The sequence below is a fragment of the Apodemus sylvaticus genome, chromosome 3 (assembly GCF_947179515.1).
Source record: "Apodemus sylvaticus chromosome 3, mApoSyl1.1, whole genome shotgun sequence".
NCBI classification, from domain to species: domain Eukaryota; kingdom Metazoa; phylum Chordata; class Mammalia; order Rodentia; family Muridae; genus Apodemus; species Apodemus sylvaticus.
Window position 1 is genome coordinate 161,823,967 of NC_067474.1, and position 22,923 is coordinate 161,846,889.

Here is a 22,923-nt window from a genome sequence, read left to right on the forward strand (position 1 = left end):
AGTGAGGACTGCACATATCTGCATAGGACAGACCATTTATTGGAAATTTAATATTCACTGGCTCAAGCTAATCTTCAGAAATTGTATACCCACCAATCTGGTCTGATTTCATTCAAATGCACGAGTTGATGCATGCTGGGAAATTACATAATCATTCACGCTTCCTGAATCAGGGTCCTGTAAATCATAGTAACTCCTAAAGCTGACTCCCTTAACCTTTAGTCTGTGATCTACATATTGCCTATCCTGCTTCACCCAGCCCTGTTCACCTTACACTGCCCCACCTGCTCTGGTCTGGAAGTGGAAGCAATAGTCCACCTGAAAATATTTTTCTGTTGCTGCAATGAACACTTAGTTACATACCTCAAATGGGTAATTTTACATCTTTGTTATGAGATAGCCTTTCAATTAAATAATTTGGGAAGTTTAATCAAGAGAAAAGCCCTGGGGAGAAACAGACTGTGATCAAGGTGAACCAATTCAACACAGCTTGCTTAGAAAAAATTGTATAAGTGGATGAAAATATACCTGTCCCAGAATTAATGTGCTACCAAGGAGCAATCACTCTAAGCAATAATAAAACTAGGTTAATTTAATCTTCTTAAGGACACCATGCGTTTGGCTCTACATAGTTCTCAAACATGAGTCAGCCTAGATTAGATCTTGCTTTCTACATATGCTGTCACTTTTGGCATCAGAACCCAGGATATGCTTTGAACAGTTTCAATATGGACTAGACACTGCAGTTCCAGCCACTTAGGCAGATGGGAGTTTTACACAGCAAAGATATTCCTAGAATTATTTCATAAGTACACCAGTACCCTAAAACAACAGGTCAGTCTTCTGTGACAAGGTCCTAAGTGGAAAGATCCAGAGGATGAGAATGTTGGCAAAAGTAGAACAATGGAAAAGGTAATAGTTGCAGTAGAGAGGTCTGTTGTGTGTGATAAATTCTAAGTCATTCAATTTTCCCAAGGAACACTCAGGAGCCAGGTGCTGAGTGGAAGCCTGCTAGCTCAGAGAGGCAGAGAAAGCACCTGCTGACCTTCCTCTTCAGGTAAAATCCCAGAAGGAAGCTCTTTCTGCCACACCTTCTCAAATTATCTCATCCAAACTGAATGGACCTCAATGCTTCTTCCTGTGCATCTCTTTGTCTTTGCACCAAACTCCCTCTTATTCTCTATGTTATTTTTTCGTAATAATCCAGGGTTCTCCACCTGTCACCTGGTTGCTTGCTCCACCTATTGAGCCATGGTTGATATTATTTAATTTTGTTTACATTTGGGGGTTCACTGTATGATCAAATATCTTGCAACTGAGGTCTTCTACAAGCTATGAGTCATGCAGTATTTTAAGAAGAACAGCCTCTAGTAAACTACTTACAGGGGAACTATGGAAAGAAATGGGAGACTTCTATGTAGTCAGCAGGAATTATCATAGAATGTGACAAACTCCGGAGGAGTCTAACAAATCTATGCTGTTCACAGGGAACACAGGGTATATCAGGAACATTACTGAGCAAGCCTACAGCAGACTTGGGAATAATAGCCTCTGCCCCACAGGGTGGCAAGAGTTGTGTTCTCAAGATCTGATATAATCACACCCCACAGGTCCTGGTCCCAGGTCATTATCAGCTTTTCCAAGCATATTCCTTGCTTAAGAGAAGGAGCTCTGTAAAGGTAAGTTTATACACCTGTGGTAATTGTCATCTCTGATGTATATGACCTCAGTCTACTTATCTAGCCATCATTTCTAGTGTCTGTACAATCGTATCTAGGCTTAGAATATTTTCAGACTCTAAGGCTAAATAAGATCATATTTCCTAGGTTTTACTAAGCTCTTGCTAGCTGCTCAAATCAACTGTTCTGGCTCAAAATTCTTGTACACACTGACTGATTAAATCTGCTCTCTCTCTCTCCCTCTGTATCTTTCTCTCTGACTCTGTCCCTCTCCTTTTCCTTCCCTTCTCTCTGTTCATGCCTAATTCTTCTCTTTCTCATATCCATACTGCCTCCACTCACACCCTGCTTACTTTCCTGAGCTCAGCTTGTGGGACCTTGAAAGGCAGTCTGTTTTCTGGTCAAGCTAAATTTAAACCCCGGAGGCCCAGCAGATAACTGCAAGGGACAGTAGGTATTTGTCCCCTGAGCTCATAGGCACCAAGCTCCTGACTGGAGGCCTCAGCTCTCCATAATTCTGTGGTAATGAGTCACATGTGGCAATGCCTCAAGTCCCTCTACAAGTAGAGAATGTGACTACAGATCATGTAGCCTCATGGCAGATCTCCATTTTAATGAGGTACCTAAAGGCCTGAGAGGCTTAGACAATTAAGCTCTCCTTCCCTGACACTCCACCCTACAAAAGGTATTTAAGTTCAGGCCTGCCCTGAGGAAGTAGGATATGATTTCACTCATCTCAACTCTCTTCCATGACAAAAAATGTTTTAAAACCATGGACTGCCTCTTCTCATGGGGACCCACAGAGAACAATGGAACAGGTCTTCCTCAAAAGAGTTGCTCTAGTCTCTCCTGCAAAAGGCCTCTCAGCATTTCTAGACACAGTTTCCACCAAGCCAACCTAACCGCCTGAGCAACCTAGGAAACTTTCTTCCCCAAGGGACCCAGCCATCTGCAGTGTCCAAGAGTGTGAGAATCTTCCCTAATGTTTCCATTTTGCGGCTCATATCCTAATGAGGATGAGAATTAAAGGGTGTTCTGCTTAAGACTGATGGAGGACAAAGTAGCTGCAATTGGAGAAGAGAGGAGGAGAAAGATCTTTTGGCTCAATTATAAAGAGGTTCCCAAAGGACGATCCTCAGTATTGGCCTCTAATGTGTGGCTTAGTTAACCCATACTACTGAGTTGTTCAAGACCAAGTCAAGTGTGCAAAGAATTTTTCTAATATCCCTACCTTCTCCTCCATCTTGAGGAGGGTTGTGGTGGCCAGATCAACATGAACTGAGTTTGGGGTGACCAAGGTAAACCAGTGGGTAGAGAAATCTTCTGCCCCAGGGGGGAGATCATGGCTGCTCAGGGAGGTCTCCCACAGTTGTGTATGTCAGATGCCTTTAACACTGGCTTTCCAAAACACTGTCTGCTGGGTTGGGATATCCTGCTTCTAAATTCTGAAACAAAGTTCTGGGTCTTGGCCTCTGGACAACTGTGTATGAAAAAGAAGCACAGTGCTGGCATCCATCTGACACAAGTCGATGACACATGGTAGAGTTCAGGGTGTGTCTCAACATAGGGTGTGAATATATCCCAGTGAGACAGAACTTATCAAGATGAGGAAACAAGGCTCTGAGAAGGTGCAACTTTGAAACTCCTTGATACCTGTTCCACTCTAGTCAGGAAGGAGGTCCTTACTCCAAGATACCGAAGGAGTTTTAGCTATTGTGCCCAATCTATCCACAAGGAACCTCACAATATTTTACTATTCATATACCCCCTAGTTGCTTCCTATGACCTAACTGTTTTACTTCCAAACCTGGCCAGCACAGGATGTACCACTGATCTGATCATAGCCTCAGGTTGCCTAACTCTGTCCCTCCCACTAGAAGCCCTGAGGACTGACTATCCAGACTGGTGACAATATTCTACCAGTACCATCAGAGTCCAAAGAGGAGAAGCACCTGAGAGCTGATAGTGGCCAAGATGGCAGTTGCTTAGCTGTCTCTCCTTTGTTGTCCGTTCTGTTTCAAGAAGTATTAAAAGTGGGAAATCCAGAATAGAGGGAAGGGAGTGCTATAAGTAGTGTGCTAATAAAACTCAGGGCCCTACTTCCTGTTTTCATGTAAGCCTCTCTTTTCTGCTGGTCCTCTTGAGGTCCAGGAGTAATGGTCTCATCTGATCTCCCTTTGCCTAAAAAAGAAACCTGGTACCAGGGCATGAACACCCACCACTGGGAATGTGGCTTTTTTCGGTGTATTCTCTCCCATATGATCTCACAAAGTCCAGGCTGTCCAGGCACTCACCATGTAGCCAACTATGTTCTTGAACTTCTGATCATTCTGTTTCTATCTCCTCAATATGCAATATGGGTGTGTGCCACATGACCCTGCTTAGGATACTAAGTTTTTCTCTAGCTCTCAGATCAAGATAGTTATCCACCTACCATACAGTTAAGGGTTGGTGTCCAGAAAGAAGGCTAGATCAAAGGCCGTGTTGCAATATCCCAGGACTGTGGAGCTCGATTAATGGATAAGGAACCTTCCAATATAAGTTTGATGACCTGATCTCAAAACCGAGGTGCATTCCAAGAGTATATAATCCTATGGGGAGGAGAAAGACTGAAATAGAGGAATCCCAAAGCTTAAGGGCAACATAACCAGGCATACAAATTGGAAGAACAACAAAGAAACACAACTCTTCAAGGTATAAGATATGGACCTACACCCAATGAGGTCTTTAAGATTTCACATGCATGCCATGGCATGTGTGCAATATATCCACACAAATGCAGTGTCTCACCATGGTACTCACTGAAAAATGTGTCTTATGTTGAATGTGCTCTCTCCTTGATCTCAGTGGAAGGATTCTGTTGAGGTCCCAGGTATCTTCATGCCCCTTTCTGGGTCCAGGTCTAGAAACTGGTTGACCCACTATCAAAATGAAGGATATAGTGGAAAGCTGACAGGTAAGATCCTCATGAGAAACATATTTGACAGGTGTTTCTCCAATGCCTTGTGTGCTTTATGTTGCAGAATATTAAATTTGAGTTTTGACATGTGACAGGTGGCTAGGCAGTTGATAGTGCACATACTATTTGTGGTGGTTTGAATGAACATATTGTTTGTGGTCTCTGTGAAGGTGTCGCCTTGGAGGAATAATACCACTGGATGTGAGCTTCTGGAGTTAAAAGACTCCCTCTTCTGAGTGCATTTATTCTGCATCCTTTTTGTGAATCTCTATATGAACCCTCAGCTCTCAGCTTCCAGCTCAGCTGCCAACCTCCATGATGTGCCATTCTCCATGGGCTTTAATCTTCAGAAACCATATAAAACCTTCATTCTATAAGTTGCATTGATCATGCTGTTTTACCATAGTAGTGGAAAGATAACTGAGACACACCTCTATATCAGAGGGCTGGCATTGGATCACCCATAATCAGTGGCATACAGATGACTTTAACTCTGACGCCGAGAACTGAACACATCTCTGTAGATTCTCTAGACACTTTTGTACATGTTTGCACATACAGATCTTTTTGCAAGTTCCAGTTTCAGGCTGGAGAAATGGTTGAGGAAATGAAAATGGTTGCTTTTTGAGAGGTACTGGGTACAATTCGCATCAACTATATTGTGGCTCATAAAATTTTGTAACTCCAGTTGCAGGAAATTTGATGGTCTCTTCTGGCCTTCATGGGCACAAGCATGCACAAGATGCACAGGCTGAAATATATGTCACCCAAACACCTGTATATTTAAAAGAACACAAAATAATGATACTTTTCTTAATTAATGCCAGATTCATAGATGAAAATAAAGCAAGTGAGAAAGTGAACTATTCAGAGGTATTTGCTTTTTTGTGTGTGTTGTCTTTAGTTTTTCTGAGATCAAGATGTCCTGGATCATCTGACTTAGCCTGTGGGTACAAAGAATGCAGGTGTGTACCATATTGCCTTGCTAAGCATATGTTCCTTTATTTGTTTGTAAGTTTCTTACCTTTGAGTTGTGTTGTTCTGTGACTCCAGCTCATGAAGCTTTGGAAAACACTGTCTTGTCTTTAACACTCCATGAGGTAACCAGTGAAGCCTGGTCATACTGCTGTAAAACGTTAATGTCCCAAATATCAAATATAAAGCCTTATTTCACGTATTTTCTCAAATTTTCCATTTATTTACTTGTGTAGAATATTGTACCTTTTACTTAGGAAACAATTTTTTCTCAGTGGGGGCTGAAGACATGCCTAGGTGATTAGGAGTGCTTGCTGCTCTTAGAAGAACAGAGTTCTGTTCCAAAATCTACATGGTAGCTGACAATCATTCTTAATCCAGGTTACGTAGAATCCAACACCCTCTTCTAGCCCATGTCCCGTGCACATACATAGAGGTGGAACACTAATACACATAAAATAGAAATAATGATTGTTTGCTTAATACATTTTCTCATTATTAATATCCTGAGTAGAAAAATGAATGATTAGTTACTTATGCTTCAGGACAGGTAATTTAAGAAGAGTGAAATCCATACGGGAATGAACTATTGAGAAACTAAAGGGAAAATTTGTCCTTTAAAGGCTTTTTCTGCCTCTGTGTATTACTAAAAGGATGCCCATATGCCAAAGTGAACAAGTGAAAGTCAGCAGACAACCCTGAGGAGTCAGTTCTCTTCACTATGCCAGCCATGGGCATCAAACCTGCTGGAACCATGTTGACAATATAAGAATTCTTTTTCAATTCCCCTCACTTCATCTGGGGAAACTCTGTCCTCATTATTGTACCTCCCAATGTTTGTCTCCTTTTGTTGCTGGCAGCCATCATTCTTTCTGTATCTATGAATTTAAGTAGACAAGGCACTGTATATAACTGGAGTCTAGCAAAATCTTCCCTTCATTGATGGGCTTATTTCACAGTACATAAACTTGATAAGTTTGATCCATGAAATAATGTGTCAGAATTTCTTAATAATTTTATTTCCTGGAAGAATATGTTTCTTAAGAATGCAGACAGATGTGGTAGACTAGATAATAATAAGAGTATAGCACACAATTTTTTGTAAGAACTTCTTTCTTATTTGGAGGTTAGATAATATTCTATTGTATGACAGGCTAGTCCATACTTCATTTAACCTGCATTTGTTTTATTTAACTTTATGTCGTTTTATATCCTACAGATTTTTTTTTTTGTAGAAGCCAATGTTGATGTTGACATTCTAATCCTCCAGCATGATCCTCTTCATTGCTGAGACTAAAGTTTTAGGTGTGGGCCACTTCACAAGATTACTTTTAAGTTACTTTTTTTGGTGTTTGTGTCTCTTCTGAATTCATTATGTAGCATGCAGTGCAACATTATTTACTTCTTCTAAAATAAGTGTTCTGTGATGCTGTTCTAGAAATTTACATTTTGGCCCACCCTAAGGTTCTCCTCTGTCTAGCTCTTTTCTGGCTCTAGCATGTCAACCTAAACAGGGAGAGAACAGAGTGGTTTCAGAAATACTCCTCCCAAGATTGTGACCTTGACTATACTGTGTGACATTCAGAGCTGGTGAAGTGTACATTGCAGTGCATTTAGAATTACAACAAGACCACTGACTGATAAGCAGTATTTCAGTTCACCTATCTATGGCCACAACTATCCAGGGTGCTGCAAATTTTACTCCTGCAGTGTCTAAAGGCTTTATCAACATGATCTCCTGACTGGGATATCTGTCTGTCATCAAGAAAGAGGAAGGAAACCAGAAATATAGCATAGGTATTAGGATCTCTGGAGTTTGGGGCCAATCTGATCTACAGAGCAAATTTCAGTATAGTCAGGACTTCAGAGAGAAACTTCAGCCCAGAAATCTCATGACTAGTGGCACTCTGTCCCTCCAAAGCACAGTGAGTGTGCTTTTCTCCTGCATTTCCTAGGCTGCCTATTGGAACCTAGAATTCCCACTTTTATGATCATCCTTTAGCTGCAAACTTCTTTATTGACTGGATGCTTTGATTCCTCCAAGAAAGGGAACAAAATACTCTCAGGAGCAGTAAACAAGAAAATGTATGGAACAGAGACTGAAGTAAAGGCCACACAGAGACAACCTTACCTGGGGATTCATACTATAAATAGTCACCAAACCCCTTATGGATGACAAGTATTGCATACCAAATGGAGAATTCCATTGTTGTCTCTAGAGGGGTCCTGCAAGAGCCTTACACATACAGAGGCAGATGTTGGCAGCCAACCAATGGTCTGGACATGGGGTCACCAATGGAGGAGTTGGAGGGTGGTTCAGAGGAGCTAAAGGGGTCTAGAGCCCCATGGGAAGAAACATGATGTCAGCCACCCAGAAGTCTCAGGACTCCCTGGGTGTAAACCATCAACCAATGGGTACAGAGGTTTCCATCCAAAAATGTGGTAGAGGGATGCTTTGTTGGGCATCAGTGGAAGGCGTGGTCCTTGGTTAGATGAAGGCTCAATAGATGCCCCCAACAAAGGGAAAACGAGGAAGGGGATTGTGGGAGTAGTTCAGATGGAAGGGCATAAACTTGGAGGCAGGGAGTCAGAGGAGGGGCTGGGGGTTTTCAGGGAGGTGGGAAACTGCCAGGAGCCATTCTTACATACATCTTAACACCTCCTCCTTTCAGCCATCTTACATGCTCAAGCCTGCCTTTAGAAAGAAAATTTTGGCTTTCAGGTATGCAAATATCAAGGTGGTCAGCTCATACTGGTTAGAATAGACAGTTCATTTGCAGTTAGGTTACTATAGCAATCTCTTTCCACTTCAGCTTCTCATGATCATTTTAGTTTGCCAGCTTCCTGAAGCCAGCCAGCTTTGTCATGATACTCTGGGAGATAATTCTGAGAGACTACTTCCTAGAGACAATGTTTAGAGACAGTGCTTGTCCCCTGAGAGACTGTTCCCCGAAGACAATGTTTGCCCCCTCATACCCCTCCCTACATCCTTACTTTCCTTCATTTTGCTGGGTGTAAAGTAATAAAATTTGACAGCTTGATCAGAATACTGTCTTGCTGTCCATCTCTTACGCCTGTGGTCCCCTATTCTCTACCTAGGTGGTCCAGGGACCCTGTAGACTGTCCCTGGACCACCAAGGTAAAGAATGTGGGTTGGAACACTCCTGTGCCCAACAGGGAGGCACCTGTGAAGTCATCAAGGAGAGAACTCTGTGCTACACTTTGGGAAGGGCCCTTCGTCACAGCTCCAGGAGCAGATAGGTCAAGGATTGTTTGTCCCGCTGGTGTTCAGCCAGGAAATAATCATCACGGCACAGGTCATGGAAGATAAGGGAGGGGACAAGCATCCACTCAGAAATCCCTGCTCATTTCAGGGCTAAAAGAATCTCTCAAGACATGAGGGGCCAGTTTTTTGTTTATTTGTTTACTTGTTTGTTGACAGTGTTTCTCTGCATAGCCCTGGCTGTCCTGGAACTCACTCAATACACCAGGCTGGCCTCGAACTCAGAAATCTACCTGCCTCTGCCTCCCAGAGCACTGGGATCAGGTGGAGGGGCATATACTTGGAGACGGGGTAGGAGGAGGGATTGGAGGTTTTCAGGGAGGTGGGAAACGGAAAGGTTTTACCATTTAAAATGTAATAAAGTTTATATTCGATTATATAAAATGTAATAAAGTTTATATAAATACTCATTGGGGAAAAAAATATGTGAAAACAGAAACTTGCGTGTTCACAAGCAGATTCCAGAACAGAGCATCAGAACTACTACCTTCAGAAAAGAGACCATCATGGCCTGAACTGTACTCCCCATGTTCCCAACCTTTGTGTACAAGGTCTAAACTCCAAAGAACTTGCCTGTGTCTGGAGGCCAAGAAGTTAGGAAGGTAAACAAACGTCTGGCTCTGCTCCAGTAACATTGCTGTTCTTCTAAACAGGGGAATTGAGCAAAGTACAATTAGAAAGAGATTGTATGGGAACCTGTGAGAAGGTGGCTATTTAGAAGAAAGGAAGAGACCTTCAGATGCAAGACTCTCTGTGCCTGACATTGGACATTAGCCTCTAGAAGTAGGAGCAGTTACATTTCTCTTGGGTAATCATTGCAGTCTCTGAACTTGTGTCTTAACCCAGGTAGACAAATGGAGCTACTTCAGGGCCACTGTCCTTGTTCAAAACTGCTTGAGACTAGATCAACTTTAGTGTTTAGTATTTTTAAACATTTACATACATAATGAGACATCATTGCATGAGGACCAAATTCAAACACATGATTCTTATGTGTTTTGTACACATGCATATGTGGGAGAGAGAGTCTAAAACAAGAGCTAATAAGATGGCTCTTCTGGTAAAAGTGCTTAAAGTACAATCTTGGTCATGCGAATTCTGTCCCATGGACCCTCTAAGTGGAAGGAGAGAGCCACATTCTACAAGTCATCCTCTGATCTCTAATGTCATGTCCATACACTCAAAGAATCAGAATGATTGAAAAATGGACAGACAGGCATATAGAGAGATGACAGCACTGAAAACATAATCAAGCCCACCCCCTTTTTTTAAGGAGGACAGGCTCTTGGACCCAGAGGAATTCAAGCTCATATTACAAGGAAAGCATAGACAGGACCATGAATATGAGTAGTCACAGTGTGTCTACCATATAGAAGCAGGGAGAGATGCATGGTGGTGTTCAGCTTACTTTCTACTTGGCCCAGGCCCACAGCTCACTGTTTGGTGATGCATACATCTAGGTTGTCTGTTCTACTCTCAGCTGAAGTTCTGAGGAAATTTGCTCATAGACATGTCTAGTCACATGTTACATGGCTTATTCATTTATTTTATAATTCACTTATTTACAGACAGTCTCACTGTGGATTCTTGCCTGAAACACCCTATGTAAACCAGGTTAGCCTTGAACACAGACATCTACCTTCCTCTAGCCCCAAGACCTGGATAATATATCACCATCACTGCCTGCTTCTATTTTTGATAGGATTTCTCAAGCAGCCCTGGCTGACTTCCTACTCAGTGTCTCTCTGAGGTTAATTTTTAACTTCTGTTCCTGTTGCCTCGCTTCCTTAAGTGCTAGGTTTACATTCTAATGCTGCCATGTGGGGAGTACAGGGCAATGAACTCTGGACTTTCTACATTCTACAAAAGGATTACCCATAGTCTGGACCATAAAGCTGCCTCATTTTCTCTTTTACAGATCTGGATACATGCAATTGCAGTGATTTTCTGAAATAAACTGTGCCTCTATATGCTATTTCATCGGAGTCTCGAGAAGGACATATGGATCACCTGAGGCAAGGAAAAGCTATTGCATTACCAGAGCCTATGCAATGGGACACTCCCCACACAAGGACCCAGAGTTCTGATCTAGTTATTTGGAGATGAAGACCTGCTGGCCACCTCCCAGTCTGGAGGAGGTTGAAAGGAAACAGAGCAGGGTTCTACTGTGGATTTGAAGACTGATGGTGTGTGGACGTTCTAACTTTCTAACTATACTGAATGTGGATAACTTCTAAAAATTTCCTAAAACATTTTGCTCATTCTGAGGGTTAAAAGCTGCTGGCTCAGGCAATTACCACCTGTAGCCTAACAGCAAGGGTCTAAGCAGTGTAGCCTCTGTTTTATCTACCCAGGAATTGCAGGGTTCAAACTTACAGCCTGCTAGTTGAAGTTGAAAGAAAGGGGGTACTATGAAAAGTGATTTTAACGTTTATTTCTAAGTTGTAAAAAGTTTCCTATGAAAGTTCGCTAAAAAAAGGGAAAATGTAGAAGGATCTTGAGCTGCACAAGAGAAATTTGTATTCCTAACTTTTCCCTCAGCACTTACACAACTTTCATAATACGTGATCACATGACATGTAGTCTTAAAACACAACAAGAAATGGTACCAAAATGGTCTGTAGTATGAGCCAATAGGTAGCATTGTTCTGAGTTTTATTGGAATTATCTCAATCAAATGCTATTAAAGAGTTTACAAACATGCAGTTACACAGCACAATATGGATGTCTATCCCTGAAAATGACAAAGCCATATTTTTGTTTATAGTTTGGTAGATTTTTCTCTCATATTCCTAAGAATTCATGAAAGACATATTTATTGTTGAGACTCCCAAATCATTTTCATATAGGCAGACTCACTGAGAGTCAAAAGATTGATTTCTCAGTCCTAAGACCTTTTGAAATACATGTTTTCATTTGCTCTTAATCAAGTCCTGATACAGAGTCATTTCACCCTCCAAAGGAATTATTATCCACACACTTAAAATCACTAGAATTAAGTTCATGTTATACACTTGTAGAAAATTTTAGTGTCTTACTCTTATATTTCATGAGAGCCTTTTCCTGGGGATATACAACATATATTCATCTAAGCATCCCAAGCAGAAACTGAAAACAACCAAGTCAAACTGGATTAATCAATGAGCTTCATTGCATTTCCTTACAGGACTATTGGGAAGGACTTGTTGACCCAAGCACAAGGGACTCATAGTTGTTACCTGAAACTTGAAACCAGCATTTGATAGAGATTATGAACACTGGATACTGTAGGAATCTTTTTTTTTTTTTTTTTTTTTTTTTTGAGACAAGATTTCTCTTTGTATACCAGCCTGGCCTGGAACAGAGAAATCTGTCTCTGCTCCCAAAGTGAAGAGATTAAAGGCATGCAGCACTACAGTCCAGTCCCGTAGGCATCTCTATAGGATAAAGAATATCCTATTTTGGTGGCTCAGTGTATCAAATACTCTTTTGTCAGAAATCCTTTATGTGAATTAAATGTAAAGAATTCTGTCATTATTATTAAATAGTTTAAAAGGTTTATTAAACACCTTAATTTTGTTTCCCTTGGAACCCTTTATTTTAGATCGAAGGAAAGTGTCCAAAAATATTCTTCTGCCTTCTCCACTTGGTCTTTATCTTATAATATTTGAGGTTGAACAAGTATAACTTTCCTATAGTCACATTTTCAGAGTATTTCCCTGCAGAAATAGGTTACATTATCTAATATTGGAACATGATAGGTTTTCACAAGTTTTGCCTACTTATAATATTTCTCTAGTATAGAACCTCTTGTGGTAAAGAGTCTCGATAAAGCATTTGACACATTTTTTGTTTTTCTTTTACGGTAGAAACATTTTCCTCAGTATAAATATTCAGGTGTTTTTTTCAGAACTTAAAGGAAGTCAAAGGAATTTTCAGTCATTGCATTGCATTTGTGAGATTTCTCTTGTACATGCATTGCCTGTGGCACAGAGCCAGAAGTCAAATCAAGTGTTTTTACCACCACTGCATTTGAAACATTTCTGTCATGTACATATTTTCAGAAAAATTCTAAAATGTCCATCCTTGGTAAAGGATTTCCTCATTCACTACAATTTCTAATCTTACACTACTATAAAAATTCTCTGATGTTTTCTAAGACAGGGAATATGGGTAAAGAACTTGTTTCCTTCACTGCATTTGTGATTTCTCTCTTGTATGAACTCTCTGATAATTTCTAAGACTGCTACTGTGGATACAGTAATTGTCACATTAAATACATTTAGAGTTTCTCTATTTTATTTATTCTCTAACAAGTATGCAATTTGCATTTTTTGGGTAAAGCATTTCTCCCATTCACTGCATTTGTAAGGTTTCTCTCCAGTATGAATTTGCTGATGACTTCTAAAAGTACTTTTCTCAGTAAAGCATTTGTCACATTCACTGCATTTGTATGGTTTCTCTCCTGTATGAGTTCTATGACGAATTCTAAGACTACTTTTGTTAGTAAAGCATTTGTCACATTCACTGCATTTGTAAGGTTTCTCTCCTGTATGAATTCTCTGATGAATCCTAAGATAGGATTGTCAGGTAAAGCATTTATCACATTCCCTGCATTTGTAAGGTTTCTCTCCTGTATGAATTATCTGATGAATTCTAAGACTACTTTTGTCAGTAAAACATTTGTCGCATTCACTGCATTTGTAAGGTTTCTCTCCTGTATGAATTCTCTGATGAATCCTAAGATAGGATTGTCTGGTAAAGCATTTACCACATTCACTGCATTTGTAAGGTTTCTCTCCTGTATGAATTTTCTGATGAATTTGAAGATAGAATTTTTGGGTAAAGCATTTGTCACATTCACTGCATTTGTAAAGTTTCTCTCCTGTATGAATTCTCTGATGAATCCTAAGATAGGATTGTCAAGTAAAGCATTTGTCACATTCACTGCATTTGTAAGGTTTCTCTCCTGTATGAATTCTCTGATGAATCCTAAGATAGGATTGTCTGGTAAAGCATTTATCACATTCACTGCATTTGTAAGGTTTCTCTCCTGTATCAATTTTCTGATGCATTCTAAGACTACTTTTGACAGTAAAGCATTTGTCACATTCACTGCATTTGTAAGGTTTCTCTCCAGTATGAATTCGCTGATGACTATCAAGACTGCATTTTTGGTTAAAGCATTTGTCACATTCACTGCATTTGTAAGGTTTCTTTCGAGTATGAATTCGCTGATGTCTATCAAGACTGCATTTTTGGGTAAAGCATTTGTCACATTCACTGCATTTGTAAGGTTTCTCTCCTGTATGAATTCGCTGATGACATTCCAGACTGCATTTTTGGGTAAAGCATTTGTCACATTCACTGCATTTGTAAGGTTTCTCTCCTGTATGAATTCTCTGATGAATCCTAAGATAGGATTGTCCGGGAAAGCATTTGTCACATTCACTGCATTTGTAAAGTTTCTCTCCTGTATGAATTCTCTGATGAATCCTAAGATAGGATTGTTCGGTAAAGCATTTGCCACATTCACTGCATTTGAAAGGTTTCTCTCCTGTATGAATTCTCTGATGACTAAGGAGAGTGCATTTTTGGGTAAAGCATTTGTCACATTCACTGCATTTGTAAGGTTTCTCTCCTGTATGAATTTTCTGATGAATTCTAAGACTACTTTTGACAGAAAAGCATTTGTCACATTCACTGCATTTGTAAGGTTTCTCTCCAGTATGAATTCGCTGATGATTATCAAGACTGCATTTTTGGGTAAAGCATTTGTCACATTCACTGCATTTGTAAGGTTTCTCACCTGCATGAATTTTCTGATGAATTCTAAGACTACTTTTGCCACTAAAGCATTTGTCACATTCACTGCATTTGTAAGGTTTCTCTCCTGTATGAATTCGCTGATGACATTGCAGACTGCCTTTTTGGGTAAAGCATTTGTCACATTCACTGCATTTGTAAGGTTTCTCTCCTGTATGAATTCTATGATGAATTCTAAGAATGCCTCTGTGAGTAAAGCATTTGTCACATTGACTACATTTGTAAAGCTTCTTACCATTATTGTTTGGTTTCAGCATCAGTTTATGTTTAGATGCAAAACCCTTATCAAAATCTGGATTGTTGTTTTCTTTCTTCCCTATGTGTATTCCGTGATGTAGATTATTTATAGAGCACTCATTTAAATACTTTATACAGTCTTTATATTTGGAAACTTCTCTGGTTTTCCCAATTTTAAGTCTTTTCAAGTTTGAGGATTGAAGTGAGGCATCTCTGTGGTTAGTTTTATAAGGTGTACTTTGGGTGGATTCATTATTCATTTTGCTGAGCTCATTACATTTATAAGACTTCTCTTGCATATTCATATGTTCATGGACATTGCACTCTGTGTCTTGATCTAAGACCTTCCGATGTCTTCCGTGTATGAGATGATTTTCTGAAAAGATACAAATAAAGATGGCAGGGATTATTGGATTGAGAAAAAATATATTCAGTAATGCATGTTTGCTGATATTTCAAGCTAATTAAATATCAAGAAATCATTCTCTCAAAACAGCTTTTTTCTTTTTTCATAATGATTACTTGGATCCTTAGAAAAACCACAATTCTGATCTACATCCACTGAGAGGAAATGATAATACCCTTCTAAATGTTTAACAAACAGCACTTTGTAGAAACTAGGACAAATAATGTGATTGATCAGTACTGAACTTTCACAAAGTGGATATCTGATCAATGTATGCAGACCACCTAGCACTAGGGATAACTAGATGGTGAGAGGCAAGTGGAAGAGAATAAACATTAAAATACTTTGGCATCAGTAGCTGATCACCAAAATCATAGAAGGAAACATCCCCACCCTAAAATAAGAGAGGACCATAAACGTAAAATAACCCTATAATACAGCAAATAGATTGGAGCAGAATAGAAAATCCTCTCATCACATGTATAAAGAAGAGTTAAAGTAATAGTAATTTTATTTGCTGAAATTATTATGCGTATAGAAATTTAATTCCTTGTTCTCAACATTTAATTTTTTTTAAATTGGAAATTTCCAATTAATTTTTGGAAACTTTGGAATTGGAAATTCCAATTAAAGTTATATAAGAGGAATGGAAAGATATCAAAGAATACAACACTGGACATATACTCTTCAAAAGAAATCAGAACCGAGAGGGAAATCCCATGAAAAATTTGTGATTCTAACCAGAATAACCACTTCCTTATTCTAGTGGTCTCTTGACATTTCAGAGAGTTTACATAAACAGAATGTAAGGAAATTCAAATAAAGATTCAGGAATTCAAAAAGGAGTGTAATCTTACCCAAAAACAATAGATTGTTGAAATTCTCCAACATTACATCTATGTACAATGACCGTTGAGCAAAATTGAGACATTCCCATTCTTCCAGTGAGAAGTTCAAAGACACATCATTGAAGGTTAACAAACCCTGAAATGGAAAACTACTTAAATGCTACTGGACAATATTGTTTTCCTATGTTAATAAAATGGCAGAAAGAATAGGAGATACTTACTGATACAGATGAAAAAGGGAAAATATGGAAGGAAAATGTTTTTTAAAAGTTTAATAGAGATGTGTCTGAACTTATGAATTGCTGCTCTTTCATAGACAGTCTATAGAATGGCTTACTATAATGTTCTCATTTATTAAGGCTCTCATATTCATGAATTTTCTGTGGCTTTCTGAGATCTTTGCAGCAAATGAAAGTTTTGCCACAAGCACTACATTCAGAAATTTTGTTTGCTGTTGGCAATGTATAATATCTTTTAAAAGTCCTCTATTATAAAATTATTTTCCCAACAACCTCATGGCACCACTCCATGGATTTTTTTTTAACCCAGTTCTTTAAAGTCCAATGATTTCTGCTGAACACTACTGACAGGACAAATATACAACACATATGCATAATTTAAGGCAAATGAAGCCAACATACATTATAGAAAAAAGATGTTAACTCTAATAAAATATACTTTACTTAAATAGTCATAGACTTCCATGTTTTATACCTCTGAGAATTAATGATATGATTATCTTAAAGGAGCAAACATTTTCAGAATATACCACATACATTTGATATCTATATTCAGTTAAAGTACCTTTATGAAATATGCAGTGTTATTAAGCAGAATACCTGTGTCACATCACAGATGGCCAAGTTATGATGAGGAAAAATATGTTTTCAAATCTACAATATCCACCTTGCTCAAATATGGACACTTGTTCAATCCTGTGTGAAGCTGGGTCTCACATGACTGTATTGTAGTATTATCAATTTAACATTTTGACACTTAGATAAAAGACTACAAACTTTCTACAATAAACAGATAGACTATGACATAAAGAAGTAATGGATGGACTAAATGTCAGAGTTTTTTCCTTAAACAGAAGAGGACTACAAAGTCAGGTTATACATTAAACATTCCAAATGACATATAGAATCAAATATTTAGACAAATTATTTTATTAAAGTATATTCACAACTAAGTACTAAAAAAAAAACAGGGTTGACAAGGCAGTGTTTGTATACACCTTTAATCCCAGCACTTGGGAGTCAGAGGCAATAGAGATCAATGCTAGCCTGGTCTACAGAGTTAGTTCTAGAACAGCCAGGGGTAGACAGAGAACCCCTGTATCGAATAAAAAGAAAAGAAAAATCCAGAGCTGGAGAGATGGCTCAGCTGTTAAGAGCACTTACTGCTCTTTCAGAGGTCCGGAGTTCAATTCCCAGCCATCAAATAGTGCCTCACAACCATCTTTATTGGAGATTCAATTCCCTCTTCTGGTATGTCTAAAGACTGAGGCAGTGTATTCACATAAATGAAATAAATAAATGAACGTTTTAAAAAATTAGAATACCCTCTAGTAGAGAGCATTACATTATTTAGAGTTTAATAAAATCTGGCAAAAAAATACACATAATAAAAACTTCATACATTCCATATGGTCTTTCACAACGTAATACTTAGGTATGTATGTGTAAAAAAACAGCATGAGACAAGATGTATTTCAATGAAGTAGAATCTTTTTCTTTGATTGAATCTTGTTTCAAATTGAGGGAAAACCATGGTAACACTTCAGAAATGTGGAATACTTTATTCCTTATGGAACTGACTTTATTGAACATCTCAATCTTGTAATATAACACTAATTTTTTCCTTTGGAATATGACCTCACTTGTATATCAGAATGGTAGCTTGCATAGAAATGTATGACTTTCAATTCTTGCTTTATTTTACAAAAATTATACTACACAGGTTATATATAATGTCTATTACAAATTGTCATCAGAAATATAAACCTGGGGCATGAAAAAAATGACAGAGGCAAATGCACTTGCTGTGACTTCAGTCTCATGGGTTTGGAGATGAACCAGGGATCTAGGGGCATAATGTGTACATAAAAACATGCAGATGAACAATTATATAATTAAAAGTCTCAGAATAATAATAAAAACATCAATACAATCCTTCCGGTTTTCCCTATGAAACACCATATGTTTCAGGGAAGAGGAAACAGAGTAGATTAACCATTATTCCTTCTAAAGAAAAGAAGCAAACAAAATTGAAAAACAATTTTTTCCAAGCAAATTGACACAAGAAACAAGATAGAGTAGGCATTCTAATATAGAATAAAATTGACTTTCAATCAAAATACATCAAAAAGATGAGGAAGGATAACATTCCATACTCATGAAAGGAAAAACATCTGACAAGATGAACTCACAATTTTCATAATCTATGTTCCAAATGCAAGGACACCCACATTTGTAAAAGAAACTTTACAAAAGCTCAAGGCACACATTTAACATGACACAATAATAGTAGGAGACTTCAACACCATACTTGCACCAATGGACAGATCATGGAAACAGAAACTAAACTGACATAGTGAAACTAACAGAAGTTATAAACCAAATGGATTTAACAGACATCTAATGACCATTTCAGAATAAAACAAACAAACAAAATAACTTCCTATGTCTCATGGTATGTTCTCCAAAAATTAATCATATAATCAGAAACAAAAAAAAATGAGGTCAGATGGCACATGAAAATTGCAATAATCCTATGCATCCTGTCACATTGCCATGGACTAATTGTTTTCAATAACAACCGAAACAACAGAAAGCCCATATACACATGGAAAATCAACAACTCTCTCCTCAATAATAATGAACTCAGGCAAGAATATACAAAAAAAAAATGACTTTTTAGAATTTAACAAAAATGAAGAAATAGCACACCAAAACTTATTGGCGACAATGACAACAGTGCTAAGAGGAAAATTCATAGCTCTCGGTGCATTCTTAAAGAAACTGGAGAGATCATACACTACCAGCTTGACAGCATATCTGAGAGCTCTAATACAAAAAGAATCAAACACTCCCAAGAGGAATATAAGTGAGGAAATAATGAAACTCAGAGATGAAGTCAACCAAGTAGAAACACAGAAAATATACAAAGAATCAACAAAATGGGGAGCTGATTTTCTTTGAGAAAATTGAAAAGATGGATGAACCCTCAGTCAGCCTAACTAAAGGGCAAAGAGACAGATTCCAAATTAACAAAATAAGGAATGAAAAAGGAAACATAACAACAGAAATAGAGTAAATTTAAAAATAAGCATGAGATCCTATAACAAAAGACTATATTCATCAAAACTTGAAAATTCAGTTAAAATAGGTTGTCTAGACAGGTACCAAGGTCAAGGAGGATCAATTAGGATCAGACAAACCATCTAAACAGTCCCCAAATCACAAAACAAATACAAGCAGTCATTACAATCTCCCAAACAAAAAACAAAAAACAAAAAAAGGTTCAGGCCAGATGGGTTTAACAACACTACCAAACAAAATCCAGGACCACATCAAAATGATCATTCATCATGATCAAGAATGCTTCATCCCAGGGATGCAGGGGATGGGTCAATATACAAAAATCCATCAACATAATACACTGTATCAACAAACTCAAAGAAAATACCAAATGACCGTCTCATTAGCTGCTTAAAAAAGCTTTTGACAAAATACTACATCCATACTTGTTATAAATCTTGGAAATATCAGAAATTCAATGCCCATAATGAAACATAATAAAAGCAATATTCAGCAAACCAATAGCCAACATCAAATTAAATGGAGAGAAACTTGAAGCACTCCAATTAAAATCAGGGACTAGTCAAGGCTGGCCACTCTCGCTGAAAAGATAAAAGAAGTCTTCAGAAGATGGAAAGATCTCCCATTCTCAAGATTGACAGGATTAGTAGAGGAAAAATGGACATCTTACCAAAATCAATCTATAGATTCAAGGCAATATCCATCAAAATTCTGAATCAGTTCTTCATAGAGATAGAGCAATTTCCAAAGGCCAGCATAAAGAATGGAAACAGGCAACCTCAGGAGATAGGAGGTTGGGGGGGACCTTCCAGAATGCAGAGACCTGTGAGGTGAGAGAATCTCAGGACTCAAAGGAAGGAACATAGATGAAATGCGTGACAGTAGGGAGAAGGAACTTATTTACCCCACCTCCAGCAGGAATACAGGGTACCCAGTGAGGGAGGAGGTTACCATCCCACAGTCAAAACTCTGAGTTTTGTTCCATAATTGTTCCTGTCTGAAAGAACAGCAGGGATGGAAATGGAGTCTGAGAAAAAGAAGGTCCAGCCACAGGCCCAAAGTGGAATCCAGCTCAAGGGGATGTCCCAAGGTCTGACACTTATACTGAGGCTACGGAGTGCTCATTAAAGGGACCTATCATGACTGCCCTCCAGAAGACCCAAAAAGCAGCTGAAAGAGTCAGATGCAGATATTTGCACCTAACCAATGGACAGAAGCTGCTGACCACCAGGGAGTCTAGAGGTCTGGTTGGGTGGAGGGTGAGGGTGGGGAGGGTGGGAGAAGGAATGGAATGGGGAGCACTCAGATGGTGGATAGGGAGTATAGAGGAATGAAATCTGGAGTGTAAAAAATAAATAAGTAAAAGACAAAAAAGTTGTAAAATTAAAAAAAAAGAAAAGAATACTGCAATCTGCATCTGCTCACAAACACAGCACTGTTATGGCAAAAAAAAGACACTCTTTCCAATTTCTGCCATCATCTGTTACTCTAGTGACCTAATATATTTGTGATTAGGATTCAAGAGAGTGAGGCTCTTATAGTTTTATCCTTCTACAAATTGTTCTCTTTCATTCATTGCTCAGCGACATGAGTGTCCACATATTTCAATACCCACAATCACAAGTTTTTGTCTGGAACCCTAACAATCTTTGAAAAGCAACTTCTGTGACAAACAAGACTTTCCTTCCACAGTAATATAAGAGTACACAGCTCCATCCAATGTAGAAATTAGCTATTCATAAGAGTTTTTGAGAATCATTTACAATAGATTCTCTTTGAGACCTTCAGTCTTTTGTCCATGGAATTTGAATGGCCTAACAGTAGAAAATTCAGTGAAAATAGTATGGTGTTATTTATGAGAAAGTCTTAAACACTACATTTTCTTTATGCCACAAGAAAATGAAGATCTTAGAAAATAAGCCCTTTAGATAACATGATCACATGTAGATAATAACACTTTTGAATGATTTGAATGATAAAGAGATTTCTAAAACAAATGTAGACAGCACACTGACCTGTGGAGTGTTTACCAAAGGAGCACTCATTCTTTTTGTTGTTCTTCTCCAAGTTTCAAATGTTGGGACTCCTCTTGAAATTTCACAGGGTTTGAAAAGCACAAAGATGAAATTAATACAACCCATTATAGACAACGCTAAAGCACATAAAAATACATTAAAAGCAAACTGATAACCAGACTTGAGATCATGGAGTGACAATGTAGTGTGGAAAGGAATATGAGTATAATCTGAGGCCACTTTCTAACATCAGCCTGCACCAGACAAAAAGAGAGAGCACATGCATACCTGCTGTAAAGCACTATTACTCAAGAGTTATTTCTGAGGACTCATCTTCCTGGGTCTAGACTAAAGGACAAAGGGCAAGTGACTACCATGATTGATGCCTACAAATGAATGGCATTTCATTAGCCATCATTCTAGAATATGATATCTGACCCTTTAATGAGATTCTACTCCATTTTACCAGGTAGATACAGTATATCGTCTTTCCATGTGTGTCTGTTGTCTTGAAATACAAAGATTCTATCTGCCAAATATCATGGCTTTTCAAGGAGAATAAATTACCATCAGATTTAGTTATAGACCTTTTCATCATCATCACCATCTAAGGCTTTCGAGTGATCATGAGATTACAGTTATATTTCCATCTTATTTCTCCTTTCAATATGGCCCTGTATTCTAACTCCCATGCACACCATTGTATGCATTGACCTTGATCTCCTGACATCTACATAAACACATTAATATGTGGAATATTATAATTAAAGTCAGAAATGTCTTTAAATAATATTTAATTCTGCTATAATTTTAATCCAGTTTTTCTCACCTTTTCCAATGGTGTAGTAAACTTTTATTACAGTTCCAGGAACTCATAACTTGATGCATCTAATGTTTCAGACCCACATACAGACTGATAACAGGAGAGGAGTGTCAGTTCCCAAGACCTTAAGAAATATGTGTTTAATGATGGTTGGCCTTTGACATCCTTTGTGAAAGTCATAAATATGTGTGTGTGTGTGTGTGTGTGTGTGTGTGTGTGTGTGTGTGTGTACGTACATACATACAGGGATAAAATGAACCATTTCAGAGTATGCTCTTGGGATGATTCACTCATTGTATTAAATCTGCTATAATACTATCACTGTTGGAACATCTTCTTGAATATGCATAGCTTCTTGAATTGGCATTGTTCCAGGAAGATCTCAGGTTCCCAGTCAGTAATGAATATAAATACAGTGAGACCCTTGAAGCCCCGCTGTCACAGGTTAAGATGCAGAAGGTAACCTCAACTGGATTTCATGCTAGAGGTTCAAAATTATTTCAACAAGTACAAATCATACAAGTCAAGGCACAACTTATGTATAGTCAGTGAAAGAAGACTCAAAACCAG

At 38.3% G+C, this 22,923-nt stretch overlaps 2 protein-coding genes across 3 annotated transcripts in view; both read right to left on the reverse strand.

Annotated features, from left to right (window-relative positions):
* The window catches only part of LOC127681622 (zinc finger protein 665-like), a 384,770-nt gene that overhangs the window by 336,632 nt on the left and 25,215 nt on the right, over positions 1–22,923 (reverse strand).
* LOC127681638 (zinc finger protein 501-like) lies at positions 13,662–21,585 on the reverse strand. Of its 2 annotated transcripts, XM_052178116.1 has the most exons (5): positions 21,531–21,585; positions 16,202–16,328; positions 14,937–15,314; positions 14,456–14,852; positions 13,662–14,287 (listed from the first exon to the last, which is right to left on the reverse strand). In XM_052178116.1, exons 1-5 carry the CDS (start codon positions 21,558–21,560, stop codon positions 13,798–13,800), a joined length of 1,422 nt encoding a protein of 473 aa, XP_052034076.1. In that variant the 5' UTR covers positions 21,561–21,585; the 3' UTR covers positions 13,662–13,797. The 2 variants fall into 2 exon arrangements, with proteins under 2 accessions (XP_052034076.1, XP_052034075.1); XM_052178115.1 differs by having other exon boundaries at positions 13,662–14,684.